This window comes from Dromaius novaehollandiae, chromosome 30 (assembly GCF_036370855.1).
Source record: "Dromaius novaehollandiae isolate bDroNov1 chromosome 30, bDroNov1.hap1, whole genome shotgun sequence".
NCBI classification, from domain to species: Eukaryota; Metazoa; Chordata; class Aves; order Casuariiformes; family Dromaiidae; genus Dromaius; species Dromaius novaehollandiae.
This window is the reverse complement of record NC_088128.1, coordinates 214514-237513: the sequence shown is the minus strand read 5'-3', so window position 1 is coordinate 237513 and position 23000 is coordinate 214514. Positions and strand designations below refer to the sequence as shown.

The window sequence follows — 23000 nt, the reverse complement described above, 5'->3', positions numbered from 1 at the left end:
CGTGACGTCATCAGGGCGCCCGTGATGTCACCCGGCTGCCGCACTGGGGGCTGAGGGCTCCCTCGGGCGCCGCCAGGCCCCGTCGCCGCGGCGACACCGGGGGTGGGAGGGGCCCCGTTGCCGTGGTGATGTCTGGGACGGGAGGAGCCTTGTTGCCTCAGGGGTGGGAGGGCCCTGTTGCCATGGTGACCTCGGGGTGGGAGGGGCCTGTTGCCTTGGGGTGGGAGGGGCCCTGTTGCCATGGTGACCTCGGGGTGGGAGGGGCCTGTTGTCATGGTGACCTCGGGGTGGGAAAGGCCTTGTTGCCTCGGGGTGGGAGGGGCCCTGTTGCCATGGTGACCTCTGGGTGGGAGGGGCCTGTTGCCTTGGGGTGGGAGGGGCCCTGTTGCCATGGTGAGCTTGGGGTGGGAGGGGCCTGTTGCCATGGTGACCTCGGGGTGGGCGGGACCTGTTGCTGTGGCACCTTCGGGGCAGGAGGGGTCTCATCGCCTCAGGGGTGGGAGGGGCCCTGTCGCCATAGTGATTTCAGGGTGGGAGGGGCCTTGTTGCCTCAGGGGTGGGAGGAGCTTTGTCACTGTGGTGATGTCGGGGAGGGGAGGGGCCCTGTCGCCATGGTGACCTCGGGGTGGGAGGAGCCTCCTCACCTCAGGGCTGGGAGGGGCCCTGTCGCCATGGTGATACTGGGGCGGGAGGAGCCCTGTTGCCACGGCGACCTCGGGGGTGGGAGGGGCCCCGTCGCCGCGGCGCCCCCTGACCCCGCCCCCCGCGCCCCAGTGCATCGTGGGAGTGGCGGGCGGGGCCACGCGGGCGGCGGTGGCCGTGCACCAGGCCCGCTGCGACAACATGGCCGACGTCGCCGCCAAGGACGCCAGCCAGGTGGGCGCGGGGGTAACTGGGGGCACTGGGAGCACTGGGAGGGCACTGGGGGTAACTGGGAGGTGCTGGGGGGACACTGGGGGCACTGAGAGGGCACTGGGGGTAACTGGAAGAGCACTGGAAGCACTGGGAGGGCACTGGGGGTAACTGGGAGGTGCTGGGGGGGCACTGGGAGGCACTGGGGGGTAACTGGGAGGTGCTGGGGGTAACTGGAAGAGCACTGGGGGCACTGGGAGGGCACTGGGGGTAACTGGGAGGTGCTGGGGGGGCACTGGGAGGCACTGGGGGGTAACTGGGAGGCACTGGGAGCACTGGGGGGTAACTGGGAGGTGCTGGGAGGGCACTGGGGGTAACTGGGAGGGCACTGGAAGGTGCTGGGGGTAACTGGAAGAGCACTGGAAGCACTGGGAGGGCACTGGGGGTAACTGGGAGGCACTGGGGGGACACTGGGAGGCACTGGGGGGTAACTGGGAGGCACTGGGGGGTAACTGAGAGATGCTGGGAGGGTACAGGGGGCACTGGGAGGGCACTGGGGGTAACTGGGAGGGCACTGGGAGCACTGGGAGGGTACTGGAAGGTGCTGGGGATAACTGGAAGAGCACTGGGAGGGCACTGGGGGTAACTGGGAGGTGCTGGGGGGGCACTGGGAGGCACTGGGGGGTAACTGGGAGGCACTGGGGGGTAACTGAGAGATGCTGGGAGGGTACTGGGGGCACTGGGAGGGCACTGGGGGTAACTGGAAGAGCACTGGAAGCACTGGGAGGGCACTGGAAGGTGCTGGGGGTAACTGGAAGAGCACTGGAAGCACTGGGAGGGCACTGGGGGTAACTGGGAGGCGCTGGGGGGGCACTGGGAGGCACTGGGGGGTAACTGGGAGGCACTGGGAGCACAGGGGGGTAACAGAGATGCTGGGAGGGCACTGGGGGCACTGGGAGGGCACTGGGGGTAACTGGGAGGGCACTGGGAGCACTGGGAGGGCACTGGGGGTAACTGGGAGGTGCTGGGGGGGCACTGGGAGCACTGGGAGGGGCCTGAGAGGGCACTGGGAGATGCTAGGGGGCACGGGGAGGGCACCGGGGGTAAGTGGGAGGCACTGGGAGGGACTAGGGGGTAACTGGGAGGTCCTGGGAGGGCATTGGGAGGCACTGGGGGGGGTAACTGGGAGGCACTGGGAGCACTGGGGGGTAACTGGGAGGTGCTGGGGGGCACTGGGAGCACTGAGATGGCACTGGGGGTAAGTGAGAGGCACTGGGAGGGGACTGGGAGCACTGGGAGGTGCTGGGGGGTACTGGGAAGGCACTGGGGGGGTAACTGGGAGGCACTGGGAGCACTGGGGGTAACTGGGAGGTGCTGGGGGGCACTGGGAGCACTGAGATGGCACTGGGGGTAAGTGAGAGGCACTGGGAGGGGACTGGGAGCACTGGGAGGTGCTGGGGGGTACTGGGAAGGCACTGGGGGGGTAACTGGGAGCACTGGGAGGGTCCTGAGAGGGCACTGGGAGGGGACTGGGAGCACTGGGGTAACTGGGGAGCTAATTAGGAGCATGAAAAGGAACTGGGGGTTACTGGGGGCTAACTGGGAGCTACTGGGGGCTAACTGGGAGGAACTGGGGGGGGTGACTGGGGGTAACTGGGGGGGGGTAACTGGGAGGCACTGGGAGGTAACTGGTGCGGACTGGGCGCCGGCAGGAGACGCTGGTGAACGGCCTGGGGCTGCTGCTGGGGCTGCTGCTGCTGCCGCTGCTCGACGGCCGGCCCTGGTGAGCCCCGGGGCATGCTGGGAAGGGGGCGGGGCTTCACCCGGGGGCGGGGCTTCACCCGGGGGGCGGGGCTTCACCCGGGGGCGGGGCCTCACAGAAGGGGATCCAGCGCAGGCAGCCCCTGGGGCGGGGGGGGCTTGCGGCAAGGGGGCGGGGCCGCGTCCTGGGGGCGGGGCCAAGCCTTAAGGGGGCGGGGTCAAGCCTTAAGGGGGCGTGGCTATGCCTGAGGGGGTGGGGCTTGTGCTGGGGGTGGGGCTTCGCAGGGAAGGGGCGGGGCTTCACCTGAGAGAGGGGTTGGGATTGGGATGAGCCGCCCTTGGGGGGGGGGCTGGGAAAGGGGCGGGGCCTATCCCCTGTGGGTGGGGCTTCCTGGGAAGGGGAGGGGCTTCCTGGGAAGGGGTGGGGCTTGAGGGGGGCCTGAAGGGCCCTGGGGGCTCATGGGAGGGGGCGGGACCTCTCAGAGGGGGCAGGGCTTATCCTGGGGGTGGGGCTTCGTTGGAAGGGGTGGGGCTTCCTGGGGAGGGGAGGGGCCTGGACGGGCATCAGCCCCAGGGGATCGTGGGAAGGGGGGCGGGGTCAAACCGAGGGGCCCCAGGGGCTCGTGGGAAGGCGGTGAGGTGCCCCGGGGACTGCTGGGAATGGGGGGGGGCGGGGCCAGGCCCCAGGGGCTGCTGGGAAGGGGGTGAAGGCAGCTCCTGGGGGTTCCTGGGGGCTCTTGGTGGCCCTTGGGGGCTCTTGGGGACTCGTGGTGGCTCTTGCTGGCCCTTGGGGGCTCTTGGCCACTCGTGGTGGCCCTTGGTGGCTCTTGGTGGCTCTTGGTGGCCCTTGGGGGCTCTTGGGGACTCGTGGTGGCTCTTGGTGGCTCTTGGTGGCCCTTGGGGGCTCTTGGCCACTCGTGGGGGCTCCTGGGGGCTCCTGGGAGCTTGTGGTGGCTCTTGGCCGCTCTTGGTGGCTCTTGGTCACTCGTGGTGGCTCGTGGTGGCTCTTGGTGGCCCTTGGGGGCTCTTGGCCACTCGTGGGGGCTCCTGGGAGCTTGTGGTGGCTCTTGGTGGCTCCTGGTGGCTCCTGGCCACTCGTGGGGGCTCTTGGTGGCTTGTGGTGGCTCTTGGCCACTCTTGGTGGCTCTTGGTCACTCGTGGTGGCTTGTGGTGGCTCTTGGTGGCTTGTGGTGGCTCTTGGCTGCTCTTGGTGGCTCTTGGTCACTCGTGGTGGCTCTTGGTGGCCCTTGGGGGCTCTTGGCCACTCGTGGTGGCTCTTGGTCACTCGTGGTGGCTCTTGGTGGCTCTTGGTGGCTCCTGGTATCTCCTGGCCACTCGTGGTGGCTCCTGGGGGCTCCTGGGAGCTCTTGGTGGCTCCTGGTGACTCTTGGTGGCTCCTGGTGGCTCTTGGCCACTCGTGGTGGCTCGTAGCTGCTCCTGGTGGCTTATGGCTGCTCATGGCCCCTCGTGACGGGTCACGGCTGATCCTGGTGTTTTCTGGGGGCTCCTGGGGGCTTGTGGTGACTCGTGGTCACTCATGGTCACTCCTGGGGGCTCCTGGGGGTTCATGGTGGCTCGTGGCAGCTCATGGTCACTTACGGTGGCTCCTGGGGGCTCCTGGGGGCTCATGGGTGTTCATGGTCACTCGTGGTGGCTCATGGTCGCTCATGGTGGCTCCTGGTTTCTCTTGGTGGTTCTTGGCTGCTCCTGGTGACTCCTGATGACTCCTGGTGGCTTGTGGCAACTCGTGATGGCTCCCGATGACTCCGGGTGACTCTTGGTGGCTTCCGGTGACTTGTGGTGGCTCCTGGTTTCTCCCGGTGGCTCCTGGTGACTCCTGGCAACTCGTGGTGGTTCCTCGTTTCTGCTGGCGCCTCACGGCTGTTCCTGGTCTCTCCCGGTGACTCGTGGTGGCTCCTGGTGACTCGTGGTGGCTCCTGGTGGCTCCTGGTGACTCCCATTGGCTCCTGGTGACTCCCATTGGCTCCCGTTGGCTCCTGTTGGCTCCTGGTGACTCCCAATGGCCCCCATTGGCTCCTGGTGACTCCCATTGACTCCCGTTGGCTCCCGATGGCTCCTGGTGCCTCCTGATGACTCCCATTGGCTCGTGGTGGCTCCCATTGGCTCGTGGTGGCTCCCATTGGCTCCTGGTGACTCCTCGTGGCTCCCATTGGCTCATGGTGATTCCCATTGGCTCCTGGTGGCTCCTGGTGGCTCCCATTGGCTCCTGGTGACTCCCATTGGCTCCCGTTGGCTCCTGTTGGCTCCTGGTGCCTCCTGGTGACTCCCATTGGCTCCTGGTGACTCCCGTTGGCTCGTGGTGGCTCCTATTGGCTCCTGGTGCCTCCTGGTGATTCCTATTGGCTCCCATTGGCTCCTGGTGACTCCCATTGGCTCATGGTGATTCCTGGTGCCTCCCATTGGCTCGTGGTGGCTCCCATTGGCTCCTGGTGGCTCCCATTGGCTCCTGATGACTCCCATTGCCTCTTGGTGGCTCCCATTGGCTCGTGGTGGTTCCTGGTGACTCCCATTGGCTCCTGGTGGCTCCCATTGGCTCGTGGTGATTCCTGGTGCCTCCCATTGGCTCGTGGTGGCTCCCATTGGCTCCTGGTGGCTCCCATTGGCTCCTGGTGACTCCCATTGGCTCGTGGTGGCTCCCATTGGCTCGTGGTGGTTCCTGGTGGCTCCCATTGGCTTCTGGTGACTCCCGTTGGCTCCCATTGGCTCCCGGTGACTCCCATTGGCTCGTGGTGCCTCCTGGTGACTCCCATTGGCTCGTGGTGGTTCCTGGTGGCTCCCATTGGCTCCTGGTGACTCCCATTGGCTCCTGGTGGCCCCCATTGGCTCCTGGTGACTCCCATTGGCTCCTGGTGACTCCCATTGGCTCGTGGTGCCTCCCGGTGGCTCCCATTGGCTCCTGGTGCCCCCCCGACACGAACAGGGCGACGGGGGCGGTGGCGGCGGCGCTGGCGGGCGCCCACCTGGGCGCCAACATGGCGGCGGTGGGGGCCCTGCGCCCCGAGACCCTCAACCGGCCCCGGCTGCGGCTGGCGCTGGCCGCGGCGTTGCGGGGGCCGCCGGGGCCCCTGCCCGGGCCCGAGCACCTGGCCGCCCGCGAGCCCCTGCTGCCCGGTGAGGCCACACGCGTGACGGCGCGTGACGTGGCGTGTCACCGCGTGGCATCGCGCGTCGGCCCTTGTAGGACCTCCCCGGGGCGTCTCGGCCTCCTTCTCCCATGTTCTCCCCCGTTATCGCCCCCTTTTTTAGCTCCTTGTCGTGTTTTATGGCGTGTTATGGCGTGTTACGGTATGTTATGACATGCTTTAGGATGTTATAGCATGTTATAGCGTGTTATAGCGTGTTATCACGTGTTGGCCCTTGTAGGACCTCCCTGGTGCTTCTCGGCCTCCTTCTCCCATGTTCTCCCCCGTTATCGGCCCCTTTTTTTAGCTCCTTGTCGTGTGTTATGGCGTGTTATGGCATGTTTTGGCATGCTTTAGCATGTTATAGCATGTTATAGCGTGTTATTGCGTGTTATCACGTGTTGGTTCTTGTAGGACCTCCCTGGTGCTTCTCGGCCTCCTTCTCCCATGTTCTCCCCCGTTATCGGCCCCTTTTCTGGCTCCTTGTCGTGTTTTATGGCGTGTTATGGCATGTTACAGTATGTTATGACATGCTTTAGCATGTTATAGCATGTTATAGCGTGTTATCACGTGTTGGCCCTTGTAGGACCTTCCTGGTGCTTCTCGGCCTCCTTCTCCCGTGTTCTCCCCCGTTATCGGCCCCGTTTTTAGCTCCTCGTCGCGTGTCATCGCGTGACGTCACATGTCATTACGTGTCATCGCGTGTCATCGCGTGTCATCGCGTGTTGTCGCGTGTCTGACCCTCCCGCGTCCCCGCAGGCTTCGGCAGCCGCTTCCGCATCGAGCTCGGCGTCCCGCTGCACCGCCTGGTCAAGGAGTGAGTGGGGGCCCAGGCATCCGGGAGGGGCCCAGGCGTCCGGGGAAGGGGCCCAGGCGTCCGGGGAAGGGGCCCAGGCGTCCGGGAGGGGCCCAGGCGTCCGGGCAGCGCTGACCCCCCCCTCCCCGCAGCGAGGCCGAGTTCAGGAAAGCCGTGGAGTGCGGCACCGAGGATTACATCATCGTCTTCCGGCCCGCCGAAGGTAGGGGCCCAGGCGTCCGGGAGAGGGGCCCAGGCGTCCGGGAGAGGGGCCCAGGCGTCCGGGAGAGGGGCCCAGGCGTCCAGGAGGGGCCCAGGCGTCCGGGAGAGGGGCCCAGGCGTCCGGGAGAGGGGCCCAGGCGTCCGGGAGAGGGGCCCAGGCGTCCAGGAGGGGCCCAGGCGTCCGGGAGAGGGGCCCAGGCGTCCGGGAAAGGGGCCCAGGTGTCCGGGAAAGGGGCCCAGGCGTCCGGGAAAAGGGCCCAGGCGTCCAGGAGGGGCCCAGGCGTCCGGGAGAGGGGCCCAGGCGTCCGGGAAAGGGGCCCAGGCGTCCGGGAAAAGGGGCCCAGGCGTCCGGGGAAGGGGCCCAGGCGTCCGAGTGAGGGACCCAGGCGTCCGGGAAAAGGGCCCAGGTGTCCGGGAAGGGGCCCAGGCGTCCGGGAAAGGGGCCCAGGCATTCTGGATGGGGGCCCAGGCGTCCGGGAAAGGGGCCCAGGCGTCTGGGAGAGGAGCCCAGGCGTCCGGGAAGGGGCCCAGGCGTCCAGGAAAAGGGCCCAGGCGTCCGGGGAAGGGCCCAGGTGTCCGGGGAAAGGGCCCAGGCGTCCGAGAAAAGGGCCCAGGCGTCCGGGGAAAGGGCCCAGGCGTCCGGGAAAGGGCCCAGGCATCCGGGAAAGGGGCCCAGGCGTCCGGGAAAAGGGCCCAGGCGTCTGGGAAAGGGGCCCAGGCATCCGGGGAAGGAGCCCAGGCGTCCGGGGAAGGGGCCCAGGCGTCCGGGAAAGGAGCCCAGGCGTCCGGGGAAGGGGCCCAGGCATCCGGGGAAGGGGCCCAGGTGTCCGGGGAAGGGGCCCAGGCGTCCGGGAAAAGGGCCCAGGCGGCCAGGAGGGGCCCAGGCGTCCGGGAAAGGAGCCCAGGCGTCTGGGAAAGGGCCCAGGCGTCCGGGGAAGGGCCCAGGCATCCGGGAAAGGGGCCCAGGCGTCCGGGAAAAGGGCCCAGGCGTCCGGGAAGGGGGCCCAGGCGTCCGGGAAAGGGGCCCAGGCGTCCGGGAAAGGGGCCCAGGTGTCCGGGGAAAGGGGCCCAGGCGTCCGGGGAAGGGCCCAGGCGTCCGGGAAAGGGGCCCAGGCGTCCGGGAAAGGGGCCCAGGCGTCCTGGAAAGGGCCCAGGCGTCCGGGAAAGGGGCCCAGGCATCCGGGAAAGGGCCCAGGCGTCCGGGCGCTGAGGGGCCCAGGCGTCCGGGAAAGGGCCCAGGCGTCCGGGAAAGGGGCCCAGGCATCCGGGAAAGGGGCCCAGGCGTCCGGGGAAAAGGGCCCAGGCGTCCGGGAAAGGGCCCAGGCGTCCGGGGAAAGGGCCCAGGCGTCCGGGGAAGGGCCCAGGCGTCCGGGGAAAAGGGCCCAGGCGTCCGGGAGAGGGGCCCAGGCGTCTGGGAAAGGGGCCCAGGCGTCCGGGGAAAGGGCCTAGGCGTCCGGGGAAGGGGCCCAGGCATCCGGGAAAGGGGCCCAGGCGTCCGGGAAAGGGGCCCAGGCGTCCGGGAAAGGGGCCCAGGCGTCCGGGAAAAGGGCCCAGGCGTCCGGGAAAAGGGCCCAGGCGTCCGGGGAAAGGGCCCAGGCGTCCGGGGAAGGGGCCCAGGCGTCCGGGAAAGGGGCCCAGGCATCCGGGGAAGGGGCCCAGGCGTCCGGGGAAGGGCCCAGGCGTCCGGGGAAGGGGCCCAGGCGTCCAGGAGAGGGGCCCAGGCATCCGGGAAAAGGACCCAGGCGTCCGGGGAAGGGCCCAGGCGTCCGAGAAAAGGGCCCAGGCGTCCAGGGAAGGGCCCAGGCGTCCGAGCCCCCCCCCACGTGTCCCCCCCCCCCCCAGGCTGGGTGGGGGTGGGGCTGCGCCGCGGTGCCCCCCCCGCCGCCCCCTTGGCCGCCTGCGCCCAGGCGCTGCTGCTGCAGGAGCTCCTGGGCCCCCCGCTGCCCCCCGGGGCCCCCGGCGCCCCCCTGCTGCGGCCCCTGCAGCCCCCCCTGCGCCGCTGCCGTGAGTATCCGACCCCCCCGCACCCCCCCCCGCCGACCGGGACCCCCCCGCACCCCCCCGGGCCCCTCTGACCCCCCCGTACATCCGCGCCCCCCCCCCCCAGCCACCCCCCTCCTGCGGCCCCCCCCGTGCCGCTGCCGTGAGTATGGGACCCCCCCGGACCCCCCCCAGAGACACTGGGACCCCCCTGGGCCCCCCAGACCCTCCTGGGACCCCCCCGGGACCCCCTGGACCCCCCCGGACCTCCTGGGACCCCCCTCAGACCCCCCCGGGACCCCCCGGGACCTCCTGGGACCCCCCCAGACCCTCCTGAGACCCCTGAGACCCCCCCGCACCCCCCTGGGACCCCTTGGACCCCCCCTGGACCTCCTGAGACCCCCCCAGATCCCTTGGACCCCCCAGAACCCCCCCAGAGCCTCCCAGATCCCCTGGGACCCCCCCGGGACCTCCTGGACCCCCCCACACCCCTGTGACCCCCCCCCAGAGCCCCCCAGACCCCCTGGGACCCCCCCTGGGGACCCCCGGGACCCCCCCGGACCCCCCCCTGGACCTCCTGAGACCCCCCCAAGACCCCTTGGACCCCCCAGAACCCGCCCCAGATCCTCCCAGATCCCCTGGGCCCCCCCAGGACCCCTCCTGGACCCCCCCGGACACTTCTGGGACCCCCCCAGACCCTCCTGGGACCCCCCCAGACCCCTTGGACCCCCAGAATCCCCCCCAGAGCCCCCCAGATCACCTGGGACCCCCCCGGGACCCCCTGGACCTCCCCGGACCCCCCCAGGACCTTCTGGACCCCCCCCGGACACATCTGGGACCCCCCGGGACCTCCTGGGACCCCCCCAGGACCCCCAGGAGCCCCCTGGACCTCCCAGCCCCCCCCCAGACCTGCCTGGACCCCCCCCAGAGCCCCTGGGACCCCCCCAACCCCCCTGGGACCCCCCTGGACCCCCCCAGAGCCCCTGGGACCCCCCAACCCCCCCTCGAGCCCATGTCCCCATCACCCCCCCCCCGGGAGCCCCCCAAACCCCCCCCCGGGACCCCCCATGTCCCCCCCAATATGTGTCCCCCCCCCATCCCCATTCCCCCCCCACCTGCATCCCCCCCCCCTTTTCTGGGGCCATTTCCAGGCTTTTGGGGTCACTTTGGGGTGGGGGGGGGTCACGGAGGAGGGGGGGCGGTTTCGGGTCCCCCCCCCCCCCTCGGGCCGACGCCATGTTGTGTGTCCCCCCCCCCCCAACATGGCAGCGCCGGGGACGGTGCCGTGGGCGGCCGTGGCGGCCTCCTCCCGCGCCTGGGCCACGCTGGGACCCGCCTTCCTCAGGGGTGAGCGGCACACGCGTGTCATAGCGTGTCATCGCGTGTCGGCGCGTGTCGGCGCGTGTCGGCGCGTGTCGGCGCGTGTCATCGCGTGTCGTTGCGTGTCGGCGCGTGTCGGCGCGTGTCACAACCCCCCCGCCCCATGTCCCCCCCCCCGACGCTCCCCACGGGCCCCGGAGCCGCCGCGTGACGTCGCGTGACGTTGCGTGATATCGCGTGACGTCGCGTGACGTCGCGTCTCCCCCCCCCCTCCGAACCCCATGTTGCCCCCTCAGACCCTGGAGCCGCCACACGCGTCAGGTGCCCTCACGTGGTGTCACGTGGTGCCACGTGACGTCACATAGGGTCACGTGACGTCGCGTGATGTCACGCGTCGTCTCGCGTCGCTGTTGTGTCACCCCCTCCCACAGCCTGTGTCACCCCCAGGGCCCCCCCCGCCCTCCCCCACGGCCCCCGGAGCCACCACGTGCGTCACGTGACATCACATGACATCATATGACATCACGTGACGTCATGTGTCATCGTGTGTCATCGTGTGTCATCGTGTCACCGCCCTCCCACAGCCTGTGTCACCCCCAGGAGCCCCCCCGACCCCCCCCAGGGCCCCCAGACCCACCACAGGCATCACATGACATCACATGACATCACATGACATCACGTGTTGTCACGTGTCATCTCGTACCGTCACGTGTCACCTCCTCCCGCACCCCGTGTCACCCCCCCCGGGGCCCCCCCCGCCCCCTCCATGGCCCCCGGAGCCGCCACACGTTACATGACATCACGTGACGTCGCATGATGTCACATGTGATGTCACATGACGTCACGTGACGTCACGTGTCCCCCCCCCCCCCGCAGATCTGGCGGCCGCCGGTTGGCTCACGGAGCGGCACCACGTGGCGGCGGACGAATGGCGGCTGGAGTGGGCGGCGCCGGGGGGCGGGGCCTCCCCGCCGGGGCCCCGCCCCCTTTAACCCCCTCCCCCCCCCAAAAAACGAGGCGAAAACCGCCAAAATCGGGTGCGCGTGGCTCTTTTTTTGGGGCGAGATCAGGCGAAATAGGCCCAGAGGAAGACGGCGGCCGCCATCATGGCCACGGCGTTGAGGTCGACGAGGCGGCGCCAGGCCGGGGCCTCGTCGGGGGGCGGGGCCTCGACGGGGGGCGGGGCCTCGGCAGGGGGCGGGGCCTCGGCAGGGGGCGGGGCCTCGGCGGGCGGCAGCTCCGCCTCCACGTCTGGGGGTGGGGAGGGGGGTTAGAACGGCGCCGGACGCCTGGGCCCCTTCCCCGGATGCCTGGGCCCCTCCCGGATGCCTGGGTCCCTCTGAGACACCTGGGTCCCTCCCGGACGCCTGGGCCCGTTCCCGGACGCCTGGGCCCCTTCCCCGGACGCCTGGGCCCTTCCCGGACGCCTGGGCCCCTCCCCGGACACCTGGGTCCCTCCCGGATGCCTGGGCCCCTTTCCCGGATGCCTGGGTCCTTCCCGGACGCCTGGGTCCCTCCAGGACGCCTGGGCCCCCCCGGACGCCTGGGCCCCTTTCCCGGACGCCTGGGCCCCTCCCCGGACGCCTGGGCCCTTTTCCCAGATGCCTGGGCCCCTCCCGGACGCCTGGGCCCCTTTCCCGGACGCCTGGGTCCCTCCCAGATGCCTGGGTCCCTCCCGGATGCCTGGGCCCTTCCCCGGACGCCTGGGCCCCTTCCCGGACGCCTGGGCCCTTTCCCGGACGCCTGGGCCCCTACCCTGGAGCTGGAGGGCGCCGGGTGCCTCCTTGGGCGGCGGCTCCTGGTCGAGGTCGACTCGCGGCTCCCGGCTGTGGCGGAGGCTGAACACCAGGCGGTGCAGCTGGGGGGCCCGGACGCCTGGGTCCCTCGCGCCCGGACGCCTGGGCCCCTCAGGGGGGTCTCTGGACACCTGGGCCCCTCCCACCCCTCTCGGACGCCTGGGCCCCTCCATCTCCCCGGACGCCTGGGCCCCTCCCGGCCCTCCCGGATGCCTGGGCCCCTCAGGGGTCTCCCCGGACGCCTGGGCCCCTCCCGCCCCTCCCGGACGCCTGGGCCCCTCCATCTCCCCGGATGCCTGGGCCCCTCCCGCCCCTCCCGGACGCCTGGGCCCCTCCATCTCCCCGGATGCCTGGGCCCCTCCCACCCCTCTCGGACACCTGGGCCCCTCCATCTCCCCGGACGCCTGGGCCCCTCCCAGCCCTCCCGGACACCTGGGCCCCTCAGGGGTCTCCCCGGCCGCCTGGGCCCCTCCCGCCCCTCTTGGACGCCTGGGCCCCTCAGGGGTCTCCCCGGACGCCTGGGCCCCTCCCGGCCCTCCCGGACGCCTGGGCCCCTCCATCTCCCCGGACGCCTGGGCCCCTGCCGGCCCTCCCGGACGCCTGGGCCCCTCCATCTCCCCGGACACCTGGGCCCCTCCTGCCCCTCCCAGACACCTGGGCCCCTCAGGGGTCTCCCCGGATGCCTGGGCCCCTCCCGGCCCTCCCGGACACCTGGGCCCCTCAGGGGTCTCCCCGGCCGCCTGGGCCCCTCCCAGCCCTCCCGGACGCCTGGGCCCCTCAGGGGTCTCCCCGGACGCCTGGGCCCCTCCCGGCCCTCCCGGACGCCTGGGCCCCTCCATCTCCCCGGACGCCTGGGCCCCTCCCGGCCCTCCCGGATGCCTGGGCCCCTCCATCTCCCCGGACGCCTGGGCCCCTCCCGGCCCTCCCGGACACCTGGGCCCCTCAGGGGTCTCCCCGGCTGCCTGGGCCCCCCTGGCCCCCCCGGACGCCTGGGCCCCTCAGGGGTCTCTCCGGACACCTGGGCCCCTCCTGGCCCTCCTGGACGCCTGGGCCCCTCCATCTCCCCGGACACCTGGGCCCCTCCCGGCCCTCCCGGATGCCTGGGCCCCTCCATCTCCCCGGACGCCTGGGCCCCTCCCAGCCCTCCCAGACACCTGGGCCCCTCAGGGGTCTCCCCGGCCGCCTGGGCCCCTCCCGCCCCTCTCGGACGCCTGGGCCCCTCAGGGGTCTCCCCGGCCGCCTGGGCCCCTCCCGCCCCTCCCGGACGCCTGGGCCCCGTCTCACGTGGCGCCGGGGGATGGGCGGGTAGCAGAGGGAGACGGCGACGACGAGGAGGCCGGTGGCGAGGAAGAGGCCGATGGCGAAGTGCAGGTAATGGAGGCCGCAGACGAGGGGGGGGCAGCGGCCGGGGGCCCCGCACGAGCCGGGGCCCAGGGCGAATTCGGGCACCATCCGGGCCAGGCCCAGCACCAGCCCCCCCAGCAGGCCCCAGAAGGCACCCTGCGGGGGGGGAGGGGCAGCGCCCGGACGCCTGGGCCCCGTCTGCCCCGGACGCCTGGGCCCCTTCCCGCCTGGACGCCTGGGTCCCTTTGGCCCCGGACGCCTGGGCCCCCTCCCACCTTCCCCGGACGCCTGGGCCCCTTCCCGCCTGGATGCCTGGGCCCCTTCTCACCTTCCCCGGACACCTGGGCCCCTTCCCACCTTCCCCGGACGCCTGGGCCCCTTCCTACCTTCCCCGGACGCCTGGGCCCCTTCCCACCCGGACGCCTGGGTCCTATCCACCCCGGACGCCTGGGCCCCCTCCCACCTCGCCTGGACACCTGGGCCCCTTCCTGCCCGGACGCCTGGGCCCCCTCCCACCTTCCCCGGACGCCTGGGCCCCTTCCCGCCCAGACGCCTGGGTCCCTTCCTACCTTCCCCGGACGCCTGGGCCCCTTCCCACCCGGACACCTGGGCCCCCTCCCACCTTCCCCAGACGCCTGGGCCCCCCCCGGACACCTGGGCCCCCCCCGGACGCCTGGGCTCCCCTCGGACGCCTGGGCCCCCCCCCCCCCTCCTGGGGCACACGTGACTCACGGGCTCGTTGACGCGGGGGACGAAGACGGCGAGGAAGAAGACGGCGGCGACGGGGGGGGCCAGGTAGCTGGCGACGGCCTGCATGTAGTCGAAGAGGCGGCCGCCCTGCGCCCCCCCCCGCACCAGCGGCAGCCAGGCCAGGCTCAGCCCCACCAGCGTCGCCACCCACAGCCTGCCCGGACGCCGGGGCCCCTCAGCGCCCGCACGCCTGGGCTCCTTCCTGGGTGGTTACCCGGACGCCTGGGCCCTTTTCTGGATGTCTGGGCTTCTTTCCCGGACGCCTGGGCCCTTTCCCCGGACGCCTGGGCCCTTCCCCGGACGCCTGGGCCCCTTTCCCCAGACACCTGGGCCCTTCCCCGGATGCCTGGGCTCCTTTCCCGGACGCCTGGGCCCCTTTCCCGGACGCCTGGGCTCCTTTCCCGGACACCTGGGCCCCTCCTGGATGCCTGGGCCCCTTTCCCGGACGCCTGGGCCCCTTTCCCGGACACCTGGGCTCCTTCCCGGACGCCTGGGCCCCCGCACGGCCCGCACGCCTGGGTTCCTTGCTGGGTGGTTACCCGGACGCCTGGGCCCTTTTCTGGATGCCTGGGCTCCTTTCCCGGACGCCTGGGCTCCTTTCCCGGATGCCTGGGCTCCTTTCCCGGACACCTGGGCCCCTTTCCCGGACGCCTGGGCCCCCCCGGACGCCTGGGCCCCCCCTCCCGGCCGCCTGGGCCCCCCTCCCGGCCGCCTGGGCCCCCCCTCCCGGCCGCCTGGGCCCCTTTCCCGGATGCCTGGGCCCCTCCCGGATGCCTGGGCCCCCCCTCCCGGCCGCCTGGACCCCCCCTCCCGGACGCCTGGGCCCCTTTCCCAGATGCCTGGGCTCCTTTCCCGGACGCCTGGGCCTCTTTCCCGGACGCCTGGGCCCTTTTCCCAGATGCCTGGGCCCCTCCCGGACGCCTGGGCCCCTTCCCCGGCCGCCTGGGCCCCCCCTCCCAGACACCTGGGCCCCTTTCCCGGCCGCCTGGGCCCCTCCCGGCCGCCTGGGCCCCTCCCGGACGCCTGGGCCCCTCCCGGACGCCTGGGCCCCCCTCCCGGACGCCTGGGCCCCCCCTCCCGGCCGCCTGGGCCCCCCTCCCGGACGCCTGGGCCCCTCCCGGACGCCTGGGCCCACCTGCCGGCCAGCAGCAGCTCGGGGGGGCGGGCGCGGGGCCGGAGGCGGCGGTAGACGTCGAGGGTGAAGAGGGCCGAGGCGCTGGCGAAGATGGAGGCCAGCGAGGACATGAGGGCGGCCAGCAGCACCGCCAGCAGCAGCCCCCGCAGCCCTGCGGCGGCCGTCAGCGCCCCGAAAGCCCCCCCAAGACCCCCCGGGGACCCCCCGACACCCCCTGGGGACCCCCCAGATACCCCTGCGCAACAACCCCCGAAATACCCCCAGAGACCCCCGAAATACCCCCCAAAAACCCCCCAAATACCCCCGAAATACCCCCCGACACCCCCGAAATACTCCTGAAAACCCCCCAAATACCCCCGAAATACCCCCGAAATACCCCCCCAACACCCCCCGGGGACCCCCCAGATACCCCTGCGCAACAACCCCCAGAACACCCCCGAAATACCCCCAGAGACCCCCCAAATACCCCCGAAATACCCCCGGGGACCCCCCAAATACCACCGAAATACCGCCTAAATACCCCCGAAGTACCCCCCAAAGACCCCCCAACACCCCCCGGGCACCCCCCAAATACCCCTGCGCAACAACCCCCAGAACACCCCCGAAATACCCCCAGAGACCCCTGAAATACCCCCCAATAACCCCCCAAATACCCCCGAAATACCCCCGAAATACCCCCCGACACCCCCCGGGGACCCCCCAAATACCCCTGCGCAACAACCTGCAGAACACCCCTGAAATACCCCCAGAGACCCCCGAAATACCCCCCAATAACCCCCCAAATACCCCCGAAATACCCCCGAAATACCCCCCTAACACCCCCCGGGGACCCCCCAAATACCCCTGCGCAACAACCCGCAGAACACCCCTGAAATACCCCCAGAGACCCCCCAAATACCCCCCAATAACCCCCCAAATACCCCCGAAATACCCCCGAAATACCCCCCTAACACCCCCCGGGGACCCCCCAAATACCCCTGCGCAACAACCCGCAGAACACCCCTGAAATACCCCCAGAGACCCCCCAATAACCCCCCAAATACCCCCGAAATACCCCCGAAATACCCCCCTAACACCCCCCGGGGACCCCCCAAATACCCCTGCGCAACAACCCGCAGAACACCCCTGAAATACCCCCAGAGACCCCCGAAATACCGCCTAAATACCTCCTAAATACCCCCCGAGTACCCCCCAAATACCCCCTAACACCCCCCGGGGACCCCCCAAATACCCCTGCGCAACAACCCGCAGAACACCCCTGAAATACCCCCAGAGACCCCCGAAATACCGCCTAAATACCTCCTAAATACCCCCCGAGTACCCCCCAAATACCCCCTAACACCCCCCGGGGACCCCCCAAATACCCCTGCGCAACAACCCGCAGAACACCCCTGAAATACCCCCAGAGACCCCCGAAATACCCCCCAAACACCCCCTAAATAACCCTGGGGACCCCCTGAGAACCCCCAAATACCTCCCAAACACCCCCTGATACCCCCGGGGACCCCCGAGTACCCCCAGGTACCACCAAATAACCCCAGGGACCCCCAAATACCCCCCCGAGAACCCCCCAAATACCCCCGAGTCCCCCCGGCGACCCCCAAATACCCCCGGCGACCCCCAAATACCCCGAGCGCCCCCAAAGTGCCCCCGAGTACCTCCAAAATACCTCTGAGTACCCCCAACACCCCGATACCCCCAACACCCCGATACCCCCAACACCCCCAACACCCTGATACCCCGATACCAACACCCCAGGTACCCCCAATTCCCCCAACACCCCGATACCCCCAACACCTCCAATACCCCCGATGCCCCCAACAACCCCAATACTCCGGATCCCCCCCCAATACCCCCCAACTCCCCCCAACACCCCCAACACCCCCAACACCCTGATACCCCGATACCAACACCCCAGGTACCCCCAATTCCCCCAACACCCCCATACCCTGACACCCTTGATACCCCCCATACTTCAACACCCCATTAACCCCAACACCCCCTGATACCCCCGATACCCCCAACACCCCAACACCCCCAACACCCCCAATACCCCCAACACCCCCGATACCCCCAGCACCCCCGATACTCCTGGTACCCCGACACCCCCGGTACCCCCGACAGCCCGGTACCCCTGATACCCCCGACACCCCCAACACCCCCAACACCCCCAATACCCCGATACCCCCAACACCCCCAACACCCCCAACACCCCCAATACCCCCAACACCCCCGATACTCCTGGTACCCTGATACCCCCGATACCCCCAACACCCTCAACACCCCCAATACCCCCGACACCCCCAACACCCCCAACACCCCCAATACCCCCGACACCCCCAATACCCCCGACACCCCCGATACTCCTGGTACCCCGACACCCCCGATACCCCTGACAGCCCGGTACCCCTGATACCCCCGATACCCCCAACACCCCCAACACCCCCAATACCCCGATACCCCCAACACCCCCAACACCCCCAACACCCCCGATACTCCTGGTACCCCGACACCCCCGGTACCCCCTACAGCCCGGTACACCTGATATCCCTGACACCCCCAACACCCCAACACCCCCAACACCCCCAACACCCCCAACACCCCCACTACCCCCGACACCCCCGATACCCCCGACACCCCCGATACTCCTGGTACCCCGACACCCCCGGTACCCCCGACAGCCCGGTACCCCTGATACCCCCGATACCCCCAACACCCCCAACACCCCCAATACCCCGATACCCCCAACACCCCCAACACCCCCAATACCCCCAACACCCCCAACACCCCTGATACCCCGATACCCCCAACACCCCCAACACCCCCACTACCCCCGACACCCCTGATACCCTGATACCCCCAACACCCTCAACACCCCCAATACCCCCAACACCCCCAACACCCCCAACACCCCTGATACCCCCAACACCCCCGATACTCCTGGTACCCCGACACCCCCGATACCCCTGACAGCCCGGTACCCCTGATACCCCCGATACCCCCAACACCCTCAACACCCCCAATACCCCCGACACCCCCAACACCCCCAACACCCCCAACACCCCCGACACCCCCGACACCCCTGATACCCCGATACCCCCAACACCCCTGATACCCCCGATACCCCCAACACCCCAACACCCCCGCTACCCCGACACCCCCAACACCCCCAACACCCCCCACCCCCCCAACCCCCCCGGGGGGGCCCCGCACCGGGGGGCAGCAGCCGGGCGACCAGGCGGGGGTAGGCGACGTTGGAGCAGCCGGCGGGGGTCCCGCAGGCCCGGCGGCAGCCCTGGGGGTCCGCACAGCCCACCACCCCTGCGGGGGGGCACCCAAGGGTGGGGGGGGGCACCCAGGGGTGGGGGGGGCACCCCAGGGTGGGGGGGGACACGAGGAGGTGGGTGGGGGACACGGGGGTGGGGGGCAGGGTGGGGGTCCCGCAGGGGTCCGCACAGCCCACCACCCCTGCGGGGGGGCACCCAAGGGTGGGGGGGGCACCCAGGGGTGGGGGGGGCACCCAGGGTGGGGGGGGGACAGGAGGGGGGGTGGGGGACACGGGGGTGGGGGGCAGGGCGGGGGTCCCGCAGGGGTCCGCACAGCCCACCACCCCTGCGGGGGGGGCACCCAAGGGTGGGGGGGGGCACCCAGGGGTGGGGGGGGCACCCAAGGGTCGGGGGGGACACGAGGAGGTGGGTGGGGGACACGGGGGTGGGGGGGGGACACGAGGGTGGGGGGGACACGAGGAGGGGGGGACCCAAGGGTGGGGGGGGACACGGGGGTGGGGGGCAGGGTGGGGGTCCCGCAGGGGTCCGCACAGCCCACCCCCCCTGCGGGGGGGGGGGGACACGGGGGGGGGCACCCAAGGGTGGGGGGCACCCGAGGGTGGGGGGGGACACGAGGATGGGGGGAACCCACGGGGGGGGACACGGGGGGGGCACCCGGGGGTGGGGGGGGACCTAAGGGTGGGGGGGACCCACGGTGGGGGGGGCACCAGGGTGGGGGGGGCCAAGGGGGCATCGGGGGGGTTGGGGGGCACCCAGGAGGGATGGGGGCGGCCATGTTGTGTGGGTCGTGGCGGCCATGTTGGCTGGGTCATGGCGGCCATATTGGTCAGGCCGTGGCGGCCATATTGGACAGGCCGTGGCGGCCATGTTGGCTGGGTCATGGCGGCCATCTTGGATGAGTCATGGCGGCCATCTTGGGCAGGCCGTGGTGGCCATGTTGGGGTGCTCATGGCGGCCATCTTGGACAGGTCATGGCGGCCATCTTGGACGGGTCATGGCGGCCATATTGGTCAGGCCGTGGCGGCCATATTGATCAGGCCGTGCTGGCCATGTTGGACAGGCCGTGGCAGCCATGTTGGCTGGGTCATGGCGGCCATCTTGGACAGGTCATGGCGGCCATATTGGTCAGGCCGTGGCGGCCATATTGATCAGGCCGTGGTGGCCATGTTGGACAGACCGTGGCGGCCATGTTGGCTGGGTCATGGCGGCCATCTTGGATGAGTCATGGCAGCCATCTTGGGCAGGCCGTGGTGGCCATGTTGGGATAGTCATGGCAGCCATGTTGGCTGGGTCATGGCAGCCATCTTGGATGAGTCATGGCAGCCATCTTGGGCAGGCCGTGGTGGCCATGTTGGGATAGTCATGGCAGCCATGTTGGCTGGGTCATGGCAGCCATCTTGGATGAGTCATGGCAGCCATCTTGGGCAGGCCGTGGTGGCCATGTTGGGATAGTCATGGCAGCCATGTTGGCTGGGTCATGGCGGCCATGTTGGACAGGCCGTGGTGGCCATGTTGAGTGGGCTGCAGCAGCCATTTTGGACAGGCCATGGCGTCCATGTTGGACAGGCCACGGCAGCCATATTTGGCAGCCATGTTGGGCAGCCATATTGGAGAAGCCATAGCAGCCATGTTGGGCAGACTGGCAGCCATGTTGACTGGCCACAGCAGCCATATTTGGCAGCCATGTTGGGCAGCCATATTGGAGAAGCCATAGCAGCCATGTTGGGCAGACTGGCAGCCATGTTGACTGGCCACAGCAGCCATATTTGGCAGCCATGTTGGGCAGCCATATTGGAGAAGCCATAGCCATGTTGGGCAGGCCGCAGCAGCCATGTTGGGCAGGCCCATGGTAGCCATGTTGGGCAGGGGCAGTGGCCATGTTGGGCAGGCCACGGCAGCCATGTTGGGCAGGAATGGTGGCCATGTTGGGTGGACACAGTGGCCATGTTGGGCAGGCCATGGCGGCCATGTTGGGCAGGCCCACAGCAGCCATGTTAGGCAGGGCCACAGTAGCCATGTTGGGCGGGTGCGGCGGCCATGTTGGGCGGGCGCGGCAGCCATGTTGGGTGGACACGGTGGCCATGTTGGGCAGGCACAGCAGCCATGTTGGAGGGGCATGGCGGCCATGTTGGACAGGCCATGGCGGCCATGTTGGTCAGGCCCACAGCAGCCATGTTAGGCAGGGCCACGGTAGCCATGTTGGGCGGGCATGGCGGCCATGTTGGGCAGGCCATGGCAGCCATATTGGGCAGGCCTACGGCACCCACATCAGGCAGGGCCACGGTAGCCATGCTGGGCGGGCGCGGCGGCCATGTTGGGCGGGCGCGGCGGCCATGTTGGGCCGGGGGGCGGGGCGGGGGGCTCACCAGGGAAGAGGACGCGGGCGGCCATGCCGGGCAGCACCATGAGGAACATGGGCAGCACCTTGAGGTAGCCGCAGAGGACGCAGCCGGCCCGGACGTGGGTCAGCGAGCGCCCGGCCAGGCACCGCTGCACGATCACCTGCCGGGGGGGCCCCCGTCAGCCCCCAGTGCCTCCCAGTGCCTCCCAGTTACCCCCCAGGGCCTCCCAGTTACCCCCCAGGGCCTCCCAGTCACCTTTCAGTCTCTTCCCAGTGCCTCTCAGGGCCTCCCAGTGCCCCCCAGTGCCTCCCGGTGCCCTCCCAGTCCCTCCCAGTCACCTTTCAGTCTCTTCCCAGTGCCTCTCAGGGCCATCGCAGTGCCCTCTCAGTGCCCCCCAGTGCCTCCCAGTTATCCCCCGGGCCTCCCAGTTACCCCCCAGGACCCTCCCAGTGCCCCCCACTCACCTTCCAGTCTCTTCCCAGTGCCTCTCAGGGCCTCCCAGTGCCTCCCAGTTACCCACCAGTGCCCCCCAGTGCTTCCCAGTGCCCTCCCAGTCCCTCCCAGTGCCCCCCACTCACCTTCCAGTCTCTTCCCAGTGCCTCCCAGGGCCCCCCAGTGCCTCCCAGTTACCCACCAGTGCCCCCCAGTGCTTCCCAGTCCCCTCCCAGCGCCTCCCAGTGCTCCCAGTGCCCTCGGCCCACCTGGTCAGTGCACCAGTACCAGGCGGCGAGCACGGCCAGCCCCAGCAGCAGCCCGGGCCAGGGCAGGTCGTGCCCCCAAACCCCTCCCAGTGCCTCCCAATGCCTCCCAGTGCCCTCCAAACCCCTCCCAGTGCCTCACAGTGCCCTCACAGTGCCTCCCAGTGCCCCCCAAACCCCTCCTAGTGTCCCCAAAACCCCTCCCAGTGCCTCCCAGACCCCTCCCAGCGCCTCCCAGTGCCTTCCCAGTGCCTCCCAGACCCCTCCCAGTGCCTCCCACTCCCCTCCCAGTGCCTCCCAGTGCCCCCAAAACCCCTCCCAGCGCCCCCCAAACCCCTCCCAGTGCCCCCCAGTGCCCCCAAACCCCTCCCAGTGCCCCCCAGTGCCCTCCCAGTGCCTCCCAGTCCCACCAAAACCCCTCCCAGTGCCCCCAAAGCCCTCCCAGGGCCCTCCTAGTGCCTCCCAGTCCTCTCCCAGTGCCCTCCCAGTGCCTCTCAGCGCCCCCAAACCCCTCCCAGTGCCCTCCCAGTGCCCTCCCAGTGCCCCCAGTGCCCTCAGCCCACCTGGTCGGTGCACCAGTACCAGGCAGCGATCACGGCCAGCCCCAGCAGCAGCCCGGGCCAGGGCAGGTCGTGCCCCCAAACCCCTCCCAGTGCCTCCCAATGCCTCCCAGTGCCCTCCAAACCCCTCCCAGTGCCTCCCAGTGCCCTCCCAGTGCCCCCAGTGCCCCCCAGTGCCCTCCTAGTGTCCCCAAAACCCCTCCCAGTGCCTCCCAGACCCTCCCAGTGCCTCCCAGTGCCCCCCAAACCCCTCCCAGCGCCCCCCAAACCCCTCCCAGTGCCTCCCAGTGCCCCCAAACCCCTCCCAGTGCCCCCCAGTGCCTCCCAGTGCCTCCCAGTCCCACCAAAACCCCTCCCAGTGCCCCCAAAGCCCTCCCAGGGCCCTCCTAGTGCCTCCCAGTCCTCTCCCAGTGCCCTCCCAGTGCCTCCCAGTGCCCCCACACCCCTCCCAGTGCCCTCCCAGTGCCTCCCAGTGCCCCCAAAACCCCTCCCAGAGCCCCCCAAACCCCTCCCAGTGCCCCCCCAGTGCCCCCAAAACCGCTCCCAGTGCCCTCCCAGTGCTCCCAGTGCCCTCAGCCCACCTGGTCGGTGCACCAGTACCAGGCAGCGATCACGGCCAGCCCCAGCAGCAGCCCGGGCCAGGGCAGGTCGTGCCCCCAAACCCCTCCCAGTGCCTCCCAGTGCCCTCCCAGTGCCCCCCAAACCCCTCCCAGTGCCTCCCAGTGCCTCCCAGTGCCCCCCAGTGCCCTCCTAGTGTCCCCAAAACCCCTCCCAGTGCCTCCCAGACCCCTCCCAGCGCCTCCCAGTGCCTTCCCAGTGCCTCCCAGACCCCTCCCAGCGCCCCCCAAACCCCTCCCAGTGCCCCCCAGTGCCCCCAAAACCGCTCCCAGTGCCCTCCCAGTGCCTCCCAGTTCTCCCAGTGCCCTCGGCCCACCTGGTCAGTGCACCAGTACCAGGCAGCGATCACGGCCAGCCCCAGCAGCAGCCCGGGCCAGGGCAGGTCGTGCCCCCAAA

At 70.3% G+C, this 23000-nt stretch overlaps 3 protein-coding genes across 5 annotated transcripts in view; 2 read left to right on the top strand and 1 right to left on the bottom strand.

The window, feature by feature from the left end:
- The window catches only part of RUSF1 (RUS family member 1), a 16723-nt gene extending 5613 nt beyond the window's left edge, over positions 1-11110 (top strand). The window contains exons 6-13 of the mRNA XM_064499517.1: positions 775-876; positions 2565-2635; positions 5555-5745; positions 6516-6573; positions 6705-6775; positions 8617-8778; positions 10024-10101; positions 10951-11110. Coding sequence (XP_064355587.1) covers positions 775-876; positions 2565-2635; positions 5555-5745; positions 6516-6573; positions 6705-6775; positions 8617-8778; positions 10024-10101; positions 10951-11066 — 849 coding nt within the window. The 3' untranslated portion in view covers positions 11067-11110. The remainder of the gene's footprint in view (positions 1-774; positions 877-2564; positions 2636-5554; positions 5746-6515; positions 6574-6704; positions 6776-8616; positions 8779-10023; positions 10102-10950) is intronic.
- RNF40 (ring finger protein 40) overlaps positions 1-23000 on the top strand; it is a 79545-nt gene that overhangs the window by 7190 nt on the left and 49355 nt on the right.
- LOC135324071 (sodium/glucose cotransporter 2-like) lies at positions 11108-23000 on the bottom strand. 3 transcript variants are annotated; one of them, XM_064499520.1, is made up of 8 exons: positions 22921-23000; positions 20753-20888; positions 18313-18420; positions 15100-15250; positions 13947-14118; positions 13155-13370; positions 11830-11932; positions 11108-11325 (listed from the first exon to the last, which is right to left on the bottom strand). In XM_064499520.1, exons 2-8 carry the CDS (start codon positions 20799-20801, stop codon positions 11141-11143), a joined length of 984 nt encoding a protein of 327 aa, XP_064355590.1. In that variant the 5' UTR covers positions 20802-20888; positions 22921-23000; the 3' UTR covers positions 11108-11140. The 3 variants fall into 3 exon arrangements, with proteins under 3 accessions (XP_064355590.1, XP_064355589.1, XP_064355591.1); XM_064499519.1 differs by lacking the exon at positions 22921-23000 and adding an exon at positions 21990-22053; XM_064499521.1 differs by lacking the exon at positions 22921-23000 and adding an exon at positions 21430-21509.

What these genes read in the sequence shown, in the direction of transcription:
- LOC135324071 (XM_064499520.1), bottom strand. Translation starts at nt 20,801, where the DNA reads ATGTTCCTCATGGTGCTGCCCGGCATGGCCGCCCGCGTCCTCTTCCCT. An exon ending in CGCCCGGCTGCTGCCCCCCG is followed by an intron (nt 15,251 to 18,312) that starts GTGCGGGGCCCC and finishes CGGCCGCCGCAG; the next exon opens with GGCTGCGGGGGCTGCTGCTG. An exon ending in CGGCGCCCTCCAGCTCCAGG is followed by an intron (nt 11,326 to 11,829) that starts GTAGGGGCCCAG and finishes CCCCACCCCCAG; the next exon opens with ACGTGGAGGCGGAGCTGCCG.